General features: G+C 40.6%; 1 protein-coding gene across 1 annotated transcript; it reads left to right on the top strand.

Moving 5' to 3' along the window:
• Window positions 1-1,015: 1,015 nt before the first annotated feature.
• On the top strand, window positions 1,016-20,617 carry LOC120716838 (junction plakoglobin-like). Its single transcript, XM_040004485.1, has 16 exons — window positions 1,016-1,152; window positions 12,022-12,056; window positions 12,491-12,658; window positions 12,746-12,999; window positions 13,565-13,803; window positions 14,419-14,620; window positions 14,909-15,053; window positions 15,233-15,336; window positions 15,434-15,772; window positions 16,191-16,343; window positions 16,444-16,563; window positions 16,714-16,864; window positions 17,678-17,799; window positions 17,992-18,031; window positions 18,740-18,877; window positions 19,659-20,617. Exons 2-15 carry the CDS (start codon window positions 12,044-12,046, stop codon window positions 18,874-18,876), a joined length of 2,187 nt encoding a protein of 728 aa, XP_039860419.1. The 5' UTR covers window positions 1,016-1,152; window positions 12,022-12,043; the 3' UTR covers window position 18,877; window positions 19,659-20,617.
• Window positions 20,618-20,749: the final 132 nt, after the last annotated feature.

Here is a 20,749-nt window from a genome sequence, read left to right as displayed (position 1 = left end):
TTTATTGCAAATGCATACTATCTGTACTGTAGATATTATAATTTACCTTGTACAGATGGATTCTTAAAAAAAAACCATTGCAATGAGCTAAATGTGACCTAGTTTTTGGTTGGTTTGTTTGTTTGTTTGTTGGTTGGTTTGTTGGTTGGTTGGGGGGGGGCGCTTCCTCTTTTCCTCATCATGTTCATGAGGGTAGATAAGGTGGGTAGATATGAAAACATTAGTGTATAGTACATCTTCACTGAGTTTTGTCACTGCTGAGATTTTTAATTTCAAAATAAAAATAATTAAGCATTTAAAAACTCAAAATAGAATTTTAGCTTCTGATTTCAAAACCTCTTTCTACTGAACATGTATTCATTCTGATGTAGTCTCGCTTCTCTTTCTGCCACTTCCCACATAGAGCTTAAAATAATGATGAAAACTCCACTATGTCAAATGCGCATGACGCGGACACACATAATCAACATTATCAGTGTCTCTGTCAACTGAGTGAGTATCGCTTCCCGACTGCTGTGACTCATTCTTTGGTCTGGTTTCGTGTTGTAATCATAAGGTGTGGTCGATCGTCATACAGGTGAAAGACATGGCTGTTAACGCTCGATTTCACAGTAGTCACTACAAGAAATAGAACATAAAACACATTTAAACAGGCTGCAATACATATATGTGGTGCTGTACACATTTTGTATACCGTGCTTTAAAAAATCGAAAGTATTTTTTTAATCGGTGTCAGTCAGTGTCCCTTCAAATGAAAGAATGAAGTTGACTTTAAAATATTCGCTGTTGTATCAAAGGGCAAAACAGTGACAATCTACGCACCGTAGCAACGGTACAATAAAGACAGAAGTAAACTTTTTAAACCGAACTAAACTGTTCAACTTCACAGTTTATTGTAGTGCCTAGCCATAAAGCAACGTCCTTCCCTCCCATTGTGGACGATGTGGGTGGAGTCTTCGAGGAGGCGGAGTCAGGGTGAGGTAACGCTCCTTTTACTCATTTTTTTTGTTCAGAGGACTGGTGGCCAGCTGCAGGGAGGCAGAGTGTGGAGAAGTGAAAAGAAATAAAGAGAGGAGTCTTGTGCCGACCAAAGGAGTCATTAGAAACAAGCAAGCACGGAATAATCTGAAATACGGCCGTGTGTTAAGACAGGTAAGATTCACTAAATCTACCTTTTCCGACAGATTTTACTGCCCTTAGCGTCTGTGAACGCTTATTTATCGGTTTGTTTGGTGTGTAGTTATTATCGTTTATTCTATTAAAAAAAACATCTTATGTGTTTGTGTGGGGTAATTTCGTTTCTCTTTGTTGCTTACCTGGATGCAAATTCAGATGCTTTCTATTAGGAATTCATTTCCGCATGCCTCAAACCACTACTGCCTGTTGTTAGGGAGCAGCCTACTGCGCCAGCTCTACAGCCACCAAAAGTTTGTTCTCTTGTGGTGGACAGGTTTTTTTCTTTCTTTCTTTCTTTTTAAACTTTTTAAAGTGCAAGAGCTCCCTTACTCTCTCTCTGCCCAAAGATAACGACATTTAGCCCCAGTATCGACCATACAGCTACACGTCGTCACTTGTCAATAGACCCCGTCGTGTCGTTGGTTGTTGGTGGTGTTGAAGATAAAACGCTTGGATTTGTGTGTTTCCGTGAATCAGAGACAAAAAAAATAAAGATTTTGCAGTTTCTATTTCGTCCTTTAACAGAAATGGTGTAAAAGTCACACTGAAGCAGACCCAAAAACAAAAAACATTTTTCCCGTTAACTTATGAAAGATCAATGGATTAACATAAAATTAGTAAGTAGGTGTTTTAATTGTCTAGTAATGGTGGGTATTATTCACTATTTTTAATGTCTTGAATTTCTATTTTTTTTTATAAGAGGTTGGGGTTTGTTTTGTTTTTTTTTTTAGCTTTGGATGTGGTTGGACAAAAACAAGCACTTTCACATCAGATCTTCCGCTTTACCAACTATGACAGTGATGTTGAGTCTGTAAACAAACAGTGTTAGCTAACTGTGCCTGAGGGGATGAGTTGTCCGTGGGTGCACATCTGTAACGTATGACAGTGATACATGCTGATGTTTCTTTACCCACCCCCCACACTCCTACGCTGTGCTTCAAGGCAGCAGTGATGTCTCCAGGTGTTGCCAAATCTTCCATGATGTCATTACCTTTGCAGATTCTCAGGACTTGACAGGACAGCTAATCCTGCTTAGGGGAGCACAGGAGCACAAATTTCTTTCATTTGATTTCATGACTAAATCCCCTGAAATCAGCATCCCGTTCAAATGACTTTTATCTTATCGGCTTTTTTCTTATGCGATTAAGTCATCTGCGGTGTCCTCTGCGGCCAACTTTAGTATAGTTTTAAAGTCCTAATTTGACACAGTTGGATTAGGAATTGGAAAGTAAACAGAGCCACTCACTACACAATCAAACTCCAAATCACATTATCCATTGTTCTTTTGTTTGAATTAAATGCAAGCGTCACAAAGCAGCAAGAACAGTGCCAAACAGGTTTGTGGTATCCAGCTGCTTTCTCTACCAATGTTTCCAGTTGAGTTTGCTGACTGTGTGCCAGCTTTAACGGGACAGGGTGCCAATACTTTGTGCCAGAATGGCCTTGCTGAGCTTGCCCTGTGTCATCAAGTAGGAAAGCTGTCCCTGTCTGGAAAGAGTGGATGGGTGGTGGGACAGCAGGGGGGTGACTTACTGTAGATTTCACAGCTACAGCTGTGGTGGCACGGTGATAATCTCCCCCCCTCCTGCTTAATTCCCTCATACTGTCCTACATTAGCAGAACAAGAGGCCAGGAGATCCTTCGGTTTTAAAAATAGGTCTACACTCTTCAAAGGGGATTACTGTATGACATACATCGCGCCCTCTTGGTTTAATTTTTTCTGTGGATTCCCCGTCTTGCTTCTGTCTCAGTCCAACGAGGCCTGAGTCCTTTCCAGTTACAGGTGCTCAGCACACACATTGTGCGACCTCCTCTGTGTTTGTATGTCAGTCTGCCTTTGTGTTTTACTGTTCCCATGGAGAAAAGGGCACAGAGATAAAGTTTCCCGTCAGCTACAACAAGAGTTTCTTTCTTTTGAGGTTGTGTTTTTTTGGGGTGGGTGGGTGAAATAAAAGTGAAGTGGCATGACCACACCAAATCTGCAAAGGGAAAATCTTTTTCTTTCTGATATTATTTATAGAATACAATACAGCTTAGATAAACTGCATTTTCACAATACAAGAATGTGCAAAAGACTGAATGAAGTGAAGGAATAGAAAAGTAATTTTATTTACACTCGACATCCAGTCTGAGTGCATGTTTAAATGTGGCGACTGTGCAGCCAGTGTGCACACTTCAGTATTTGACTGCTGCATTAACCATTGCACATATTGTTCAGGCCTACTAAACATACAGTATGTCATACGGGTACTGGGGTTCTTAAACTGTGACAGAATCTGTGATGAAATTTCTGTGGCCTGTTTCATTGTTATGCCTTCCGTGCCGCGATATCGCTGGTTATGCTTGTGTGATGAAACTGAAATATTTAAAATTCATTAAGGTACAGAGAGAACTGGAAATGCATCAGAATAATGGTGCTTATTTTCTTGGTCATTATCCAATATCAAATGGCTATTCCAGCACCTGTTCTAAACTGGGTCCAAGCTAGAAATTATGTGGCCATTCCTTAATAACTGTTTTACCCTGCACTGCCACATGCTCAGCTGCTACACCCTGCTACATCTACAACACCCCCCAGCATTCTTTGTTTCTGCACTATGTTCTGCTAAAAAAAGCTTTCATATCAGTCCAAATTAGACAAAATACACACATCTATTATTTGTTATCCCAAAGTAACCCCTCTAACAACAAGTGCTTAATTCTATATTTTCAATCTTTTCAAACCAGCAATAACTCAAAATAAGTGGCAATTAATTTTGAAATGCATGACATTATCCTTGAATGCAGTTATTAAATTATTAGAAATGTCATCCAAAAATTGCCAGTGTTGTAAAAGATGCCTTCTGTCATGACCAAACTCAAACTCGAGTGTCTAGCAGGGTGCAGTTGAATAACGCTGAGCAAGTGAAGCCGACATTGCCCAGCTGAACTCTACTGATGACAGTCCCTGAAGTTAATTATTTACCTTCAGCAGTTCTCTTGGTTGGATCAAGCAAGGGCAAGAAATGGTCCCGTTACTTAAGATGTCAAAGGCCTAATGGCTGTTTCTTCTCATCACTTGCACTTTAAAAAAAAAAAAAAACATAGGCAAGTCTACCACATGGGTCATTTCAAGTCAGCTCTTATCAAAGCTGTGTTTTTAAAAAAATAAATAAATAAAAAAATAAATACTCATGCATCACGCTAACAGCCTTCTAGAAATAGTTGAATCCTCCTGCTGTCATCATGAATACATTACCAGTGATAAGTTTTTCATTACTTACTGTGTGTCCACACAAAGAGGGAGTGAACTGGATTCGGCACTTACTCAAAAGTAGGGCTGCCACAAACGATTATTTTGATAGTCGACTAGTCACCGATTATTTTTGCGATTAGTCGACTAATCAGATCCATTGGATCCAGCGTACAGCTTATTGCAGCATGCGTCTGCTCTTATATAACTATCATTAGCTTACAGCTTTAAGTGTTTAAGGTATGTGCTAACTAAAAATAAAGACAAGATGATAGTTTATTAAATTTTAATGAAATTTGCAGATTGTTTCGGTGAAGTTTAATAAACTCCTTGCTATCTAAAATATAACGGGACACCGGAGTATATTCTCGAGCATCTCACACTTCTGATAATCAGTTGTCTGCTTGACGTTTATTCAGCTGTGTAAAAACTATAACTTTAATCTCAGCCAAACAGATTTACTCAGGAACAAATAAAATACTAAAAAAGCCAAACAATAACATTTTTAAGTTATCTAAGTGACTTATATATGTCTAACCTGAGTAGCGAAAGACGGCAGTGGGTTTGAAAACGATTTGCTGGGAGTCCGGTGTTCTCACCGGCTCTAGTGAGCCTTTCCTCCGGCTAGCTATCGAGCTAGTGGGTAACAGACGTCTTCGAAAACGTCGGAGCCGAGTTTTAAAAATATGTGGTGTCTTGATAAACTGAGCAGATATTTGAGGTTTACACAGCTACATTCTCGCCTGAAAATATGTTAAACGTTTATTTTGTGACCCAGAAAGAATAATAAGAGTAATATTAAAACTAACTGGCTGCCGCCATTGTTGGAAACTGAGCTGGGCAGCGCTATGAATTCTGGGACAGAGCTACTTCTTCTTCTTCTTCGGGGTTTAACGGCAGCTGGCATCCTTGTACATGTAGTGCTGTCATCTTAGGTTTCAGTCCGTTATTACACTCTTAAATTCTACTACTTATTCCTGCGTCTTTTGTGATCTTACAAAGCTTCAAACGACGCGTCGACTATTAAATCAGTCGTCGACGATTCTGATAGTCGACGTAATCGTGACTAGTCGACTAATCGCGGCAGCCCTACTCAAAAGACAAAGTTTTCACACGTGGATGATTTTTGATGAGTCGTATGTCTCAGCATAGCAACTCTGATGAGTTGTGTCATGTCTTTATTTTCTTTGCCTCCTCCCTATCCCTTAATCACACTTCTACGAGAGATTCAAGAAAGTAAAGGCAGAAAGGGTGTGGTTGAAACAGAAAGCAAATCAGTGGAGAAGCTCAGCTGTTAATTAGGCAACGTGAGGTCTCTCAAGAAGGGTGGTTTTGCATATGTTGAGTTCAAAATCCATGCTTTAGTCACCGTGGTTGCTTTTCTTTGTTCACTGCTTTTGAAGGGTTTTATGCTCTCATGGGTTGCGAATGTTGTGCAACCCTGGCGCCTGCGAGCACTTTTGCAAAAAACTGCATAAACTGAAAAAAGCATGGGCGTTTGAGACAACTGACACTATTATTCTTCCTTCTTTGTTCCTTGAAAGTTGACATTTCCCAGGTTTTCATCTGACAACAACACTGTACGAACCAAACAACGTGTTGTCCGAATAAGTCACTCAATTTTTAACAATGTTAGTTTTGTTTTAGTCTTCTGGAAGATGAACAAACTGTGAATTCAAATTTGTCAGATGAACTTGCAGTACTCTTTAGGGTCCCTTCAGATTTTTGCCCTGCTCTCCCAAGCACACCCCTCCCGCTCCCTCGTGCCTCTAATCTCCCTGAAAAATTAATCATCTGTCACATCGCCTCAGTGCTCAGATACACACTGGTGCGTAGCAGTAGCAGTTCAAGAAAAAACTCCCTGTCAGGCCTTTAAAGGGGGCTTTAGATGCAGCATTGGCTACCAAACTTGGCCCGTGAACACACAGTGCCATCTTGATGTGCTTCAGCCTTTTTGGTTGCGTTCAGTGGGGACAGTTGAGAGTGGTTTCCTTTTCACAGTAACAGCAGTCAATAGGACAATGCAGCTACTCTTTTCCTCTCTACACTAAACAGAGTAACACAGATGCTCACTGTGCTATCAAAAACTCAGCTCGTCCACTTCCTTCCTACCATGAACCAAACAACACCGGGGGGGGGGTTTATCTTCTTCTTGTTGATAAAAACATAATTCAAGTATTTTTTTTTTCCACATAAAATTTGAATTACACATAAAGCTCAAATATTCCACTATTTAATTTCCACATCTTTATGCTGAGCTCTTTTCCTGGTTTGAAGATAATCTTTGGACATACTTCTACTCCTCCCACAGTATCTGACTTATCATGAACTTCTGTGAACTTTGTTTCTATGCGGGCATTGCAACTGAGTGTTTATTGCTACAGAGATTACACCCCTTTCTACTCACTCCCCCCTCCTTTATCTGTTTTTTTGTAATCTGATTCTGGTCTGGACCCAGGCACCTCCTCCGAGACAGCTCACATTTCCTTTGATTCACAGAGAGCTCCCACGGAGACCAAACAACTACGCAGCAGTTTACAGCCACTGCACTGCATCCTCTGGCCTAAATCAGCTTATTAAAGCTGCTGCAGTGAATCAACTGACAAATCAAGGCCCATTAGATATTCTGTTGCTTCGCTTTCTTTCTTTTTTTTAAATTCTTTGGCTGAGGCTGCTTGTTGTTTTGGGAAGGCTTCCAGATCAGGGAAGAAGGAGATGCACTCTGCCACATTTACACAAATTCACTTGGTGTGTTGCACAAGTGCATAGGAGTATTGTGTTGTTGGCTGTCTCTTCTCTCTAGGCACTTGGTATGGTGACGTTGCGCTGGTCTGGATTTGATCAACTGCCTGTCACAGTCAGTTGACAAATGCTTTCTCTTAGAGTTTGTGCTTTACACAATCTGGGCTTCAAGCTGTGTTCTTCCCCAGTACCTTATCGCAGTTTGTAACTTCTCCTAATAAACTTCCCATCTCAGAGCAGACAGCCCAGAAATGTTGGTGAGTCAGACAATGTTGACCACCACTTCCTGTCACCCACCATGGTAAATCCATTAGCTGTGCACTGCTTCACATCCTCCCTTATTGATTTATAGCAAACAGCTATCCAGCCCCAGCTGCTGCCATTACAGTGTCATAGTATCTATTGTTGTACAAGTAAGGCATGAGGGGGAACCAGAAGGGTTAGTGAATGTGTTAACTTGTTTCCTGTCATGGCAGCTGAACCCCGGGTCTATGGAGAGAGGATGCAGAGAGGAAAATGTCAACTGTACTGCAGACTCAGCTGGCTGAACTGGCCATTTACTGTGTCAGGAGGATTGGGCTGTGGGAGTGCAGGGTGTGTGTTAAAACCATCTGGGAAACGGTTTATTGCAAGAAGAGTGTGGCTTACATGTCTGGGGACATGAATGTGATTGGGTGTGTGCATGTGCATGGGAGGCTGTCCTGTATGTCAAATTGTTTATCTATTCCAGTGCTACAGGAAGCTGTTTACTAATATAATAAAGTTTATTTGCTTGTTACTTTAAATAAGTTTAGCAAGGATGTTTCTAAAGCCCAGTCATAATCCTCCCGTAACTGTGAGAAATGTTTAATTATCATAAACAGTTTTTCCTTCCTTATGTAACGGAAAGAAAACATGATGGAAATATGAGTATTTCTCTCCTCTCTCTACATTAAATATGAAGCCGCTGCCTGAGGACAGTTAGCATAGCTTAGCTTGGCGTAAAAATGACAGGTTGTAGTTTCACAGGAGGAAAAAAAATATGAAAAAAAAAACATATTTACAAATATTTTAATATTTAGACCTGTGATGCTTTTTTTTTTTTCTTTTTTTTCCCCAGTATTTATGCTTTAAAACAAAAATCCATAGAAAGTAAAACAGAAAAAAGCAACAGAAATATTATTTACACCCCAGCCTGCTAAATCGACATGTGGCTCAGCAACATTTACTACAAATACTGTAAAGTATGTGAACAGCCTCTTGAACACAACTGCAATATGAGCAAAGTTTATCTGAAGCCCCCCCTGGGCCTCTTGCCTGACCTGATTCATTCCTGCTGTGATACAAAGAAGAGCTTACACCAGCAAAGTCAAAATCTGGCCTGCTGGAATGTTTTTCATTACTATGCTCCGTTTGCAACTGTAAAGCTATAATTATTGGGAGGATACTGAAAGGAATAAAATGTAAGATCCCCTCTAGCCATTAGGTGTATTCTTCCTCACACATCCAAGCACTCTTCTGCCACACCCTTTCTGAGAGCCTGTCACTGCTGAAGAGACACTCCCTTTCCAACATGCCTGAGGGATTTGCATGATAGTAAATCTGTTCTCATTACAGAGATTAGAGTTACTCATCCTTTGTCACAGTAGTCTTGTCCCTACAGTTTCTCTTAGTTTCAGCAATTTAACATTTCTGAGTAAGTCAGTGAGTAAAGTTTAGATAAGGTTGGTGTGTTCTCCCCTTTTCTTTATTATTTTTCTTCCCTCCCAGAAACAGATTGACGACTCAGACTGAATATGCAACACTAGTGTGGAATGTCACAGCAGCGTTTGAGCGCTGGGCCCTGATCAAGATCCGTCTCTGCTTTGCTTTTCTGTTGCAACTCACTCCTCCCTCACTGGCAGCTTTTACTGATACACATTCCTGGTTTTACTGTGCAGGCTTTTTGGGTTTTTTTAAGCCTCCTAAATCATCATCCGCAGAGGCTGTTGCCTAACAAGATAGTGGGAGGTGACGGGTGTGTGAAAAGTGTTTTCCTGAAGTATGGCTTCATGTCACTGTCTGTGTGGGTGTATAAATGGCAGTGGGAATGACTATTCAGGAGAAAGGCACTTCACAGTGAGAGTGAAAGGACATATTACTGATTAACTGGAAGAGAACAAAGTTCAGTCACAACAGCACGCACCATCAGCTCTTTGTTGGCACTGAACAATGGGAGAAGGCTGGGTTAGACTTTATAATCATCAGAACATAGAAAACTGTGTTCACTCAGGGTTATTTTTTTTGCTTTGATCTTTTATTCTTTTAAATAATTTGTAGCCTACCCCTTCCCCAATAGATTTTTTTTTTTTCTCGAATGGAGGAAAAAAGAGAATAAGAAAGCCCAAGAGGAAAAGACAAATTATCAACAAACAAGTGCCCAGAGCTTCAGACTTTAGATTGGACAGCAGATAAAACCCCCACAGCACAGCGTTTCAGCGGACTTTCAGTTACCTAGGCAATATGCGGGGCGTGTCACTGCATTGCAACAGTTGACTGAACCCGCTGCCTCGCCCAGGAAAACAAAGACTACACAAACACTGACCCTGATTTACAGACAACAGGAAGGTACATACATTCTGCACCAAACTCAGATGTGTACTGTTTGTTATAAATGGATCATTATACTTTTATCTGTTTTAAAACCTTTGAAAAAGTTAGTGAAGCTGTATCTTGTTTTTTGTCCAGTTGTTCCCGTTGCCCTGTTAACCAGTGCTCGTAATTTTTTAAAAGGTGGCCACACCTTTACTGAGAAAGGTAGAAATGCACGGGGAATGTTGGTACAGTTGTCATGTCTGATGAGTCATTGTGTTATCTGTAAGGTAACGTGTAGCTGCAAGCACAGACAGCCCTCTGTGGCCTGGTCCTGCAGGATCTCAAGTGAGACTCAATACATGGGAAACTCGTAGAGCTGCTGCTCTCTGAAAGTGAAATGAAGGAAAATGTTGCCAGTGCACATGAACCGTATAGTAAATGAATTCATGTTGAAAAGTAAATGTGTCGACGTATAAATGAGTTTTTAGTTAAACAAAGTGGCGCGTACAGAAAACTGAGGACAGACACTGAAAAATGGTGAAAATTTCTTCTTCGTATCAATTTTAATGAAAACCAAAGCCGCTAGCAACAGTAATGCATGCACATCAGATCAAATAAGTAGCGTGAGAAAACTAGACTATGACTCAAATACATTCTTTGTTCTTGTTTTTACAAGTTGTAATTGCATGCCCATTGATCAGCTTCAATTCAAGTATTTTCCATTTTCTTAACATTGTTTAGTACATTTGTTCCATGGAACTGAGGGCACGTATAGGTAAAGGTGGTAATTTAAGTGTTTATAGCTCATTATATGCTAGCACAGAAGCTTGCCATTGTGGGTTTTAGCCCCAACTTGTTTTATTAATAGTCAAGACGGAAGATATGCAGAGCTGCTTATTACATGCAGAACCACAGTAAGCTAAAAACAGCTGTCATACAGAAGGGTTTTGAAGATTAAAGCTTTTTTTTTTTTTTTTTTCACTTGCTTGTTTGTCTCTACTGTGTGTGGATCATCTCTGTTTTTGTAATATAGTTTTTGTTATTTATGGCCAATTATGCAACAAGCTCTGTGAATTAAATCTGAGATTTCTTATTCTAAGCGCGCTCTCAGAAAATGCACACACCCTCATATATTAAGTACATCTGTAGCAAAACCATCACACACATAACCCATCCCGGCGATATGTTCGGCAAAAAATCCTGTAAAAGTCGAACATTTGAAAACGCTCATAAGCAGCAAAGTGAATGCAATACCGTAGACTGTATGACACATCCAGTGACCAGCAGCTATTGCGAATGCAGGTTTCTCTGAAATTCAGGGTGAATGACATTAAGACTACAGAACTATGCAGAAAACTTCCATGCATGTTGTAACCATGGGGGTTTATTTTGGATCTGGGAGGCCACTTCCAAGAATAATCTGTCTTCCTGTATACAAAAGCACACTGACCGAAAACACCACTATTACATTGAATTTTTCTGAGAGGATACATTTACGTTTTCCTCATAATCTTTTCTAAATATTTCACATGTACCAGTTTTGCTCTTTTTTTGCAGAGGGTTTAATGGCGAAGCACATTAAAAACCTAACTGCAGTTCAGCCATGTAGAAACCTGTCGGGGGTGAGAGGAAGTATTTGCATGATAAACCAAGAGCATGATGAACAAACATGCACCGACAGGTAGCAGGTAGTTGCACAAGTTGGGGGTTTGTTAAAGTGAAACCAAGTATTTAGCGGACTTAAGTAGTTTATTTGGCCTCTATGATTAAGGGTCGTAGTTTTAAAATCCAGGTTTTTTTGGTGGGCATGTAAATATAAAGACAAAATTAAAGTGAAGGGTGTGTGTTGTTGGGGTTTTTTGGTTGTTTTTTATTACTTTAAAGGTGTGTTGGGGAGTCATCTACATACACAAACACTTTCAAAGTGGAATTGAAACCTGATGAGCAGGTTCCTGATTGCCACATATCAGCAGTGGGCTGCTCCCATGACTGCATGGGTGGAGACCTGGGGTTAAAGGTCACTCACCCTGTTTAGCAGTTTTACATTACAGCTGTCACTTTACTCACTTCGCTCTCCCTTCTCTCTTTGCAAGTCACTCTGCTCAGTGCTTTAATTTCCAGATCAGTGTGAACACTAAGTGGGGAAGTGTCCAACTCGTGCCACCCCCATACTCAGTAAGGTGTCTCGTGCAAAGAAGTAGACGGTTTATTCACTAATTAGTGCAAAAAGGGTTTGTAGGAATGCGTGTATTTACCCGTTGTATGAGGTGAAATGGTGGAAACGCTGACGTCGGATTTCTCTGTGTGTTTGTTTTTAGGTTTGCTCCATCGGAAGAAAGGATGGCAATGCAGAGTAAGTAAATCAGCTCAATTTCATGATCATATTTTATGTTCCGATTTTTATTTCCTCTTCTGTAAATTCTGTTTTGACAAGGCAGCAGCTTAATGTTGGTTGTATTTGTGTGATTTCTTGATTTCACCTCAGTCTCTATCACCTCATTCAAAATAGACCTGAACAGTTTGAGCTTGACCTTTTCTACTTCCAAGTATTGTGTTCAGTGTTTGCATTGAAATCACTTCCTAAAAAAAAAATTATAACTACAGGTTCCTGCTATAAAATTTTTATTACTTAGGTTAAAAAACAACAACTGTGTTTATCTTGGGAGAAAGAAAAACTGATCTACACAAAGGTTTTCAATAAAGAGCAGTTTCTTAATCTTCATGAAATCTGTTAATTACTTTAAGTTACTTTTAAAACCTTTGATTTCTTCTCTCCTTCCTTGGCAGTGGGTGAGATGGAAACTGGCAAAGTAAAGGTGGCAGAGTGGCAACAGACGATGTATGGTCTAGACTCAGGCATCCAGTCTGGAGCCACCACAGTCAGAGATGATGACGGCGATTTCACCATATCTAAGCAGTACACCATGACCAGCACTGTGACAATGCAGGAGCCTGGTAAGGACAGACCAGCCAACATGCTGTAACTTTGGCTTAAATACACCTAGACTACATCATCAACCTCATCATCTCGCTTCTCAATAGACATGGATCCCCAAAGCGTCATGACCAGAGCTCAGAGGGTGCGAGCTGCAATGTTTCCAGAGACACTGGAGGGAGGCACCACCATTCTGTCGACTCAGACAGACCCGTCCCAGATGACTAACGTCCAGCGCCTGGCCGAGCCCTCTCAGATGCTCAAGACCGCCATCATCCATCTGATCAACTACCAGGACGATGCCGAGCTAGCCACACGTGCCGTGCCAGAGCTCACCAAACTGCTCAACGATGAAGACCAGGTGATGAAAACGAAGATGTGCCCGCGTCGATACAAACAAACACAGTCTATAAATATTTTGTTAAACTTTCTAAAATAATTACTAAGTCATTAATGGATCTAGCGAAGGAATAAGTTTAAAATTGTGCTAATAATAAGACATCAATACTGTGGTCATGTCTGTGTGCTAAATATAGTGCTGGCTGCAGTCTTCATGCTTATACTGGCATGAGGATTGATAACAATAAATCCGAATCAGTCAAAACATCACAAAATATGCCAGCCAAACTCAGTTCACTCATTCTTGTGTAATTTCCTAGATGGAAACAAACTGTAAAGCGTTAAACTTGCTTTTCCTGGGGATTGTGTACTGCCTAGCCCACCACCCTTAGCAGTAGCTTTCTATTTTTGACCAAATAAGTCAAATAATTGAAGGTTATCTAGATCTCTGATAATTACTAAGTGATTATCAAATTCAGAAAAAAATGCCATGTATATTGTGTTACCTTATAGCAGATTAAGAACTTTGGTGTTTAATTTTTCCTTGTACAAATTAACTCATACCTTCCCCTTCCATCTCTCATAAGGTGGTAGTCAGCAAGGCTGCACAGATTGTGAACCAGCTTACACGCAAGGAGGCATCCCGCCGTGCACTGATGCAGTCCCCTCAGATGGTGGCGGCCGTGGTGCGAGCCATGCAGAACACAAGCGACATGGAGACGGCAAAAGCCACGGCCAGCATCCTCCACAACCTGTCCCACCAGAGAGAGGGCCTGCTCTCTATCTTCAAGTCAGGAGGAATCCCTGCTCTAGTCCGCATGCTCAGGTGCTGCTGGTTTACAAATGGGTCAAATTTTCACTTGTGGTCTGCTAGAAATACTTTTTTATTATGGTTAATAGGACATATTTGCATTAAAAACTCAAAATATTTTAGAAAAGTCACTCAAAGTTGCATTAAATCCTTGTTAAGATGCGCTCTGTGGCGATGTGTTGAAGTATTTTCCAGTGCAGCTACCGTGCAGTTATATGTAGAAGGAAATAACAGTTTGTAGTAAGTTTTTAATATTATTTGAGTAAGCTGCCAGCATTAGCCTTCAATGCTGGAAGCCTGGTGGGAAGCTTTATTGTTCCTCCCATCAGCTAGATCTAAATGGGACAAGATGATTAACTTCTGTCCAACGAACAAGTGAGCTTTTGACTCACAGGGATTACTGGTAAGGGCACTGACGTATTTGAAGCTTAGGCCATGCTTACTATGAGCATCAACCACTAACTAAAATATAAATATAAATATAAATATATATATATATATATATATATATATATATATATATCTGGTGGAAAATAAGGAAAAACACAATTGGCTCAAACGAAAAATAGACAGGATTATTTTGTGACGCACGCTAAACACGCATGTTTCTCTTCCTCGTTGCTCCCACAGCTCCCCTGTGGAATCTGTGCTCTTCTACGCCATCACCACGCTTCACAACCTGCTGCTGCACCAGGAAGGAGCTAAGATGGCCGTTCGTCTGGCAGATGGACTGCAGAGAATGGTTCCCCTGCTGAAGAAGAGTAACCCCAAGTTCCTGGCCATCACCACAGACTGTCTGCAGCTGCTGTCATACGGCAACCAAGAGAGCAAGGTGTGTGTGAATTTATTATTTTAGTTTGCACTTGTTTTGTGTTTTGTTACCACGTGCTTACGTTACACAATGACTGCAATCTGAAACCGTCGACAGTGCCGTGCGTGTGTGTGCATGTGTTTTGCTTTGGGTGTGGCATGAGAACAGAGGTGTTCAGGTGCTGGCTGGGTGTGGTTGTTTGTTTGCTTAGTGTAATGAATTGACAGGTGCCAGGAAAGTCATGGCTTAGTTAGAAGTGTGCATTGTAAAATGTAAGAATTTGTTTTCATAAAGGTCTTTGTTTAACAGCTGATCATCCTTGCCAACGGGGGCCCCGAAGGTCTCGTTCATATCATGAGAAACTACAACTACGAGAAGTTGCTGTGGACCACAAGCCGTGTGCTCAAAGTCCTCTCTGTGTGCCCCAGCAACAAACCCGCCATTGTAGATGCTGGTATGTGATATAGGTTTTCTGTGTTGAAACACCTGTGTGCACAAGCTAGTCATACAGGTGTGTCAGCTTTGTGTTATCTGAACAGGGGCCAATGGCTCCTTGGTAACTGTGTTTCTTGACAGCATAATTTATTAAATGTTGTTGAGAGCTGAGTAATTTTACTTCTCTCTTCCCTGCAGGTGGCATGCAGGCTCTAGGCAAACACATCACTGGCTCTAGTCAGCGTCTGACGCAAAACTGCCTTTGGACTCTCAGGAACCTCTCTGATGCTGCCACCAAACAGGTTTACTTACTTACTTATTTTTTCTCACGTTCTTTTTGCTATATTTCCAGCCACCAGGAACTAACGGGGAATATCTGTCTTTTTTTCTTTCTTTCAGGAGGGTATGGACAGCCTGCTGCAGCAGCTGGTTGGCCTGCTCAGTTCAGATGACATCAATATGCTCACCTGTGCGACCGGCGTCCTGTCTAACCTCACATGCAACAACGCCCATAACAAATCTCTGGTCACTCAGAGCAATGGCGTTGAGGCTCTCATCCATGCCATATTGCGTGCCGGTGAGAAGGAGGATGTGACTGAACCCGCCGTTTGCGCTCTACGCCACCTGACTTCACGCCACCAGCAGGCTGAGATGGCACAGCATGCAGTGAGGAAACATTATGGCATCCCTGCCATCGTCAAGCTGCTCAACCAACCCTACTACTGGCCCGTCATCAAGGTAGTTAAAAGAGGGAAGGATATTCTAAAGTGGGGCAAAAATGTGCGCAACAGAAATGTGGTAATTTATGGAAGAAAGGATCTGACTGAAAGAAGGTGGTTTTATGCGGGAAAAAATATTAAAGACTGTGAAATAAGTACTTTAAAGAGTTCAGTGGTAGACACTGGGAGCTGGACAGATGGCCAAAGTGGATGGCAAGTAGGGCAGAGAGCCAGAGTTTCAGCCATCCTGAAAGAGCATGAAATGCACATGACAGCAGGAGCAGTATGTTTTACAAGACTGGGATTTAGGGGGAAAAACAGAACACCACATTCTAATGAAAACAAAAGTTTGAGATCATTTCCAGTCCTTTTACTTGCTGACTAAGTAACAGAACTGCATAATCAGTCTATCTTTGCTTGTTTTTTCTTCCCTGAAGGCTGCGGTTGGCCTGATCCGTAACCTGGCCCTGTGCGACGAGAACCAGGCCCCTCTGAGGGATGCAGGAGCAGTCCCCCGTCTGATCAACCTGCTGCTCAAAGCCCACCAGGATGCCCAGAAACATGGCTCATCCAACCAGCAGACATACCAGGTACATGATGGGCTCATGTCAAAGGACGTTTATGATCCCTCTGTCGACATTGTAGCACTTCTGTAGAATCACATTTTTTCTATTCATGTTTTGTTCTCAGGATGGAGTGAGGATGGAGGAGATTGTGGAGGGCTGCACAGGAGCTTTGCACATACTAGCCAGAGATCCTGTTAACAGAGCAGAGATCGCCAATCTCCAGACCATTCCTTTGTTTGTCCAGGTAAACAAAGAAACAGAAACGAAGCCTTTACAATTCGCTTTGTGACGGCCTGTCTATGAAATGCGCTTAATAAATAAACTTCACTTACTTACTTTCAATTCGCACTTATGTTTGTTTTTCTTAAACTTATTTTTTTCTTGTCTTCTACAGCTTCTCTACTCTCCAGTGGACAACGTGAAGCGCGTGGCAGCAGGCGTCCTGTGCGAGCTGGCAGTGGACAAACCATCAGCTGAGCTCATCGACGCCGAGGGCGCTTCGGCTCCACTGATGGAGCTGCTGCACTCCAACAACGAGGGCATTGGTAAAACATGCACATAATGCACTGTAATTAGCTTACTGTAACGTAGCATTTAGTCATAGATGGAAAATAACAAAGTCGATTTACTCAAGTGCTGTGCTTACTGTAAGTGCAGTTTCCAGGCACTTGCACAAGTCCATTTTGCGAGTCATTATACTTTTCTACGCATTCCATAATGAAATGTTGCAAACTACATTTTAAGAATACACAATAATGGAAACATTGTTGTGTGAAATTCTGTTTTCTTGTTGTTAGGTTCTGTCTTTATAGTAGATGCTACAGAAACACCAGCTTGTTGTCCTGGTTAATTCAGTTTAACAAACAAGAAGATATAACATGCTAATATGTACACTTTAGCACTGCAGGTACTCATATTTTGGGCTGTTTTATTCTGTTTTGTTGTTGTTGTTGTTGTTTTTTAAACCCCGTTTCCATTTTATTTTATGCTGACGCAGGTTAACTGGCTGTAGCTTCACATTTAGAAGCTCTTGTAGATACAACAGTCTGTCACTATAATTACATTGTTAAGGAGGAAAAAGCCCAAATGAACCAAATTTTTTTTGTCTTATATGCTCTCTGTTATACTTGTAAACTCTAAAACGTTGAGCTCTAGATGTTTAAAAAGGCCACGCTTACTCATAGATCACCTTGAAATGGTGCAAAACCACTGTAAATCGCACTGTTGGTCATTTTATTTTGCACCAATGTGCTGAAGCTCAAAGTAAAGGACATTATGTTCCAGATATTAAGCTTTCAAAGTTTATTAACTAACGCTGACCCCGACCACTGACTGTTTTCGTATTCTTTCCCCTCCAGCTACTTACGCCGCGGCCGTCCTCTTCCGCATCTCCGAGGATAAGAACTCAGACTACAGGAAGCGAGTGTCTGTGGAGCTCACACACTCTCTGTTCAAAAACGATCCCGCTGCCTGGGAGATGGTGAGTGCGTGTGGCACCCTCTGATGCACCAACACGACAGCTGAAGATTAATGAAGATTCTCGTAGACTTGTTTATTCACGTCGGTTGTTTCTGTGTCAAATACATCTTGGCATTTTTGTGGCATTAAAAATCTTTCTACATCAAAGTGTTGGTTTCATTTGACCTTTGCCCTCTCGTGACTTTCTCTGCAGGCCCACAACACAGTTCTCGTGGAGGGACCCTATCCCGATGGTGAGTAACTGTGGCTGAAATGTGCACATACAGCACATTCCTCAGCAGTTGGTCACTACACCACGGAGAGCAGCCGCAGCATGAAAGCGCAATAATTTGTTAGCAGGTTGCCTCCCTGCTGCTGCTTACAAACTACTTTCATTATTTGGCAGCTATAAGAATGAGCTCATGTAGTAGCACAAAAAACAAATGGCTACTTATTTTTCATGTAAAGTAAAAATTTTAATTCAAACTTAAAAGAAAGCAGCACAGTCTTGAGATTCGCATGAACTGTCAGTTATATCTTCTTAAATTAATTTTAAACTTTCTTTTTTTTATTAATTCTTTCCATCTGTGCTTTGTTAGTTATATAATTTTTCCCCAATCAAGGTGTATTATACCAGAATCTAAGAAAATCTAAAACGAATACATTGAAAACAACTTTGTTTGTTTGTTTCTGTGTTTGATTTCCTGATACATCATTTCCTTTTCATTATTATCAAATTAAGGTCTTCCTCTCGCCCCCATTGTGGTGTTTCTTCATTATCTATGTTTGCATCTTCGTCCTATCCTTTCCTTTACTTGCCTTTTTTCCTTTTATGGTTTTGGTATTTTGTTTCTTACTCTGATCCAACTAAGTTTAAAAAAAATCCTTTTCTTCTCCCTCAGTTTGATCCCAGTAATCCAGAAATGTGCCTTAATATAATAATTACACATCTTGTTTTGCAGAGCTAGATCCTGGTTTCCAAGGATACGGATATCCAGGTGACATGCCCATGGACAGCATGGATGGAACTATGATGCATGACGAATACACAGGCAGTTTGCCCTACGAAAGACAACAGTACCCACCTGACCATTATTAAGGTCAGTAGATGCTAATGTTACTTCAGGCAGTCATCTTACTTTATTTAGACTCAGCTGATCGGGACTGTGTGAGAAATAATGCCATTTGTTTGTGTGTGTGCACAAAGTCCAAGCTTCAAAAGCATAATCTTGAACTTGTATAAGTAAAAATCAAATTCTTATGTTCTCTGGGGTTTCTTAAAAACACAGAAGAAACACTTAAATGCCTTTTACACGCTGTAAAAGGCATTTATCTCTGTACTTTTCTGAAATGTTATTTTCTTGTTATATATTGTGATCAGCCACAATATTTAAACCACTTGTGTGATATCCACTGTATAAGATCCTGTGGGAGTGTCCTGTAGTGTCTAACAGTGGGTCATTGACAGCGGATGATTTGGATGTTGGGAATTGTGAGGCGGCTTCTCTGCGCAGCCTGAAATTATCAGTAAAAATTAGATTCTTGGGAATTTGGCGATTGGGTAAACATCTTAAGCCATTTCTGTGGGTGTTGCGAGGCGTGTCATCCACATTAATACCGTGACCTAGCGTTTCCCAGCAGAACATTAAATTATAAAGAGATGATCAATGCCATTGACTTCACTTATCAGTGGTTTTAATGTAGTGTACTAATGCACTTTAAAAGCACTGCAGCCTGTACCTCTGAAATGCTTTAACAGCAAAATGTTATCACCCTTTTTCAAATAAAGTCCTGCTCATTTCAGAGCAAGAAAAAAAGATAAAAACACTTTTTTGTTTTTGTGAAATAATAACTTTCTTTTTTAAAATTGTATTCTTTCAGGGGAAAGAAGCAGACGAGGAGAAGGCAGCAAAGAGCTGATTTAGGATGTAACGGGACACAGAAGAGTAGAACGTGGTCATCACGAAAGGTCTTTTCCTTCGCCACCTGATGTAATATATACAATTATTGCCGAGTATGGGACTCATAATCTTAACAGGGCTCAACTTTGTTTTATAGCATAATTTTGCAGATTATAATTTTGACATTGATGCTTGTAGTTTGTTTTTTTTTTGGTTTTTGTTTTTTTTTTAAGAACCTTCTAAGAGTGAGTGCATGAGTGTGCGTGGTTGTTTACGCTTTTGGGTGGGTATTCTATGCCAAAGAGATTTTATTTTGTGATGATAATCGTAGCTTTTTCTTTTTTTAAGAAAAGAAAGAAAAAGAGAATAATAGTTGAAAACACTGCCAGAGGTGGCTCAGCGTGCACAGTGCACCAACTCACCAACTCCGCTTAACGCCTTTGTAAGACACATTTCCGACTTTGCTGTAGTTTTGGCTCTATATACTGTCAGTTTTCTCACACCTTGGCCCAAGAGTCAGCGAAGAGCTGGTTAACGCTCCTTTCATGTGTCACAAAATTTAGTAGACGTGAGCAAATGGGGAGAAGCGGAGATACTCGAGCTAACACTGTACGGCTGCTCCCTTCTCTTCTGTAATCATCTGATGCGTTTTATTTGGACTGTAGTTGATCAGTACGGTTGCTTTATTTGTTTGTTTTCAAGAGTCATCTTCAACTTTTATAAGTTATTTACTGGGAAAGTTTCACATTATGCACAATTACCAGAAAATAAGGAAAGAGATGCCTTTGATTTTAAAATGAATTTAGAGAGGAAATCATATGTAGCCACTGAAAAAAAAAAAAAACCTCATTTACATACTTGTGCAACAGATTTGTCCAACTCCGTAGTAAACACATGAGATAATACAGCTGTGGTTGAAAAAAAAAAAAAAAAAAAAAACTACTGACAGGGAAATTTGTCTTTCTACTTATTAAGAGTTTTTACTTAAAATTTGTTTAATAAAAATAAAGGATATATATTCAAAATGTTCTTGTGTTCATGTTTATTGAGTTATAAATCAGAAATGTGCTT

The sequence above is a fragment of the Simochromis diagramma genome, unplaced genomic scaffold, assembly GCF_900408965.1.
Source record: "Simochromis diagramma unplaced genomic scaffold, fSimDia1.1 OVJJ01000487.1, whole genome shotgun sequence".
Classification (NCBI taxonomy): Eukaryota; Metazoa; Chordata; class Actinopteri; order Cichliformes; family Cichlidae; genus Simochromis; species Simochromis diagramma.
This window is presented reverse-complemented; position numbering and strand designations above follow the sequence as displayed.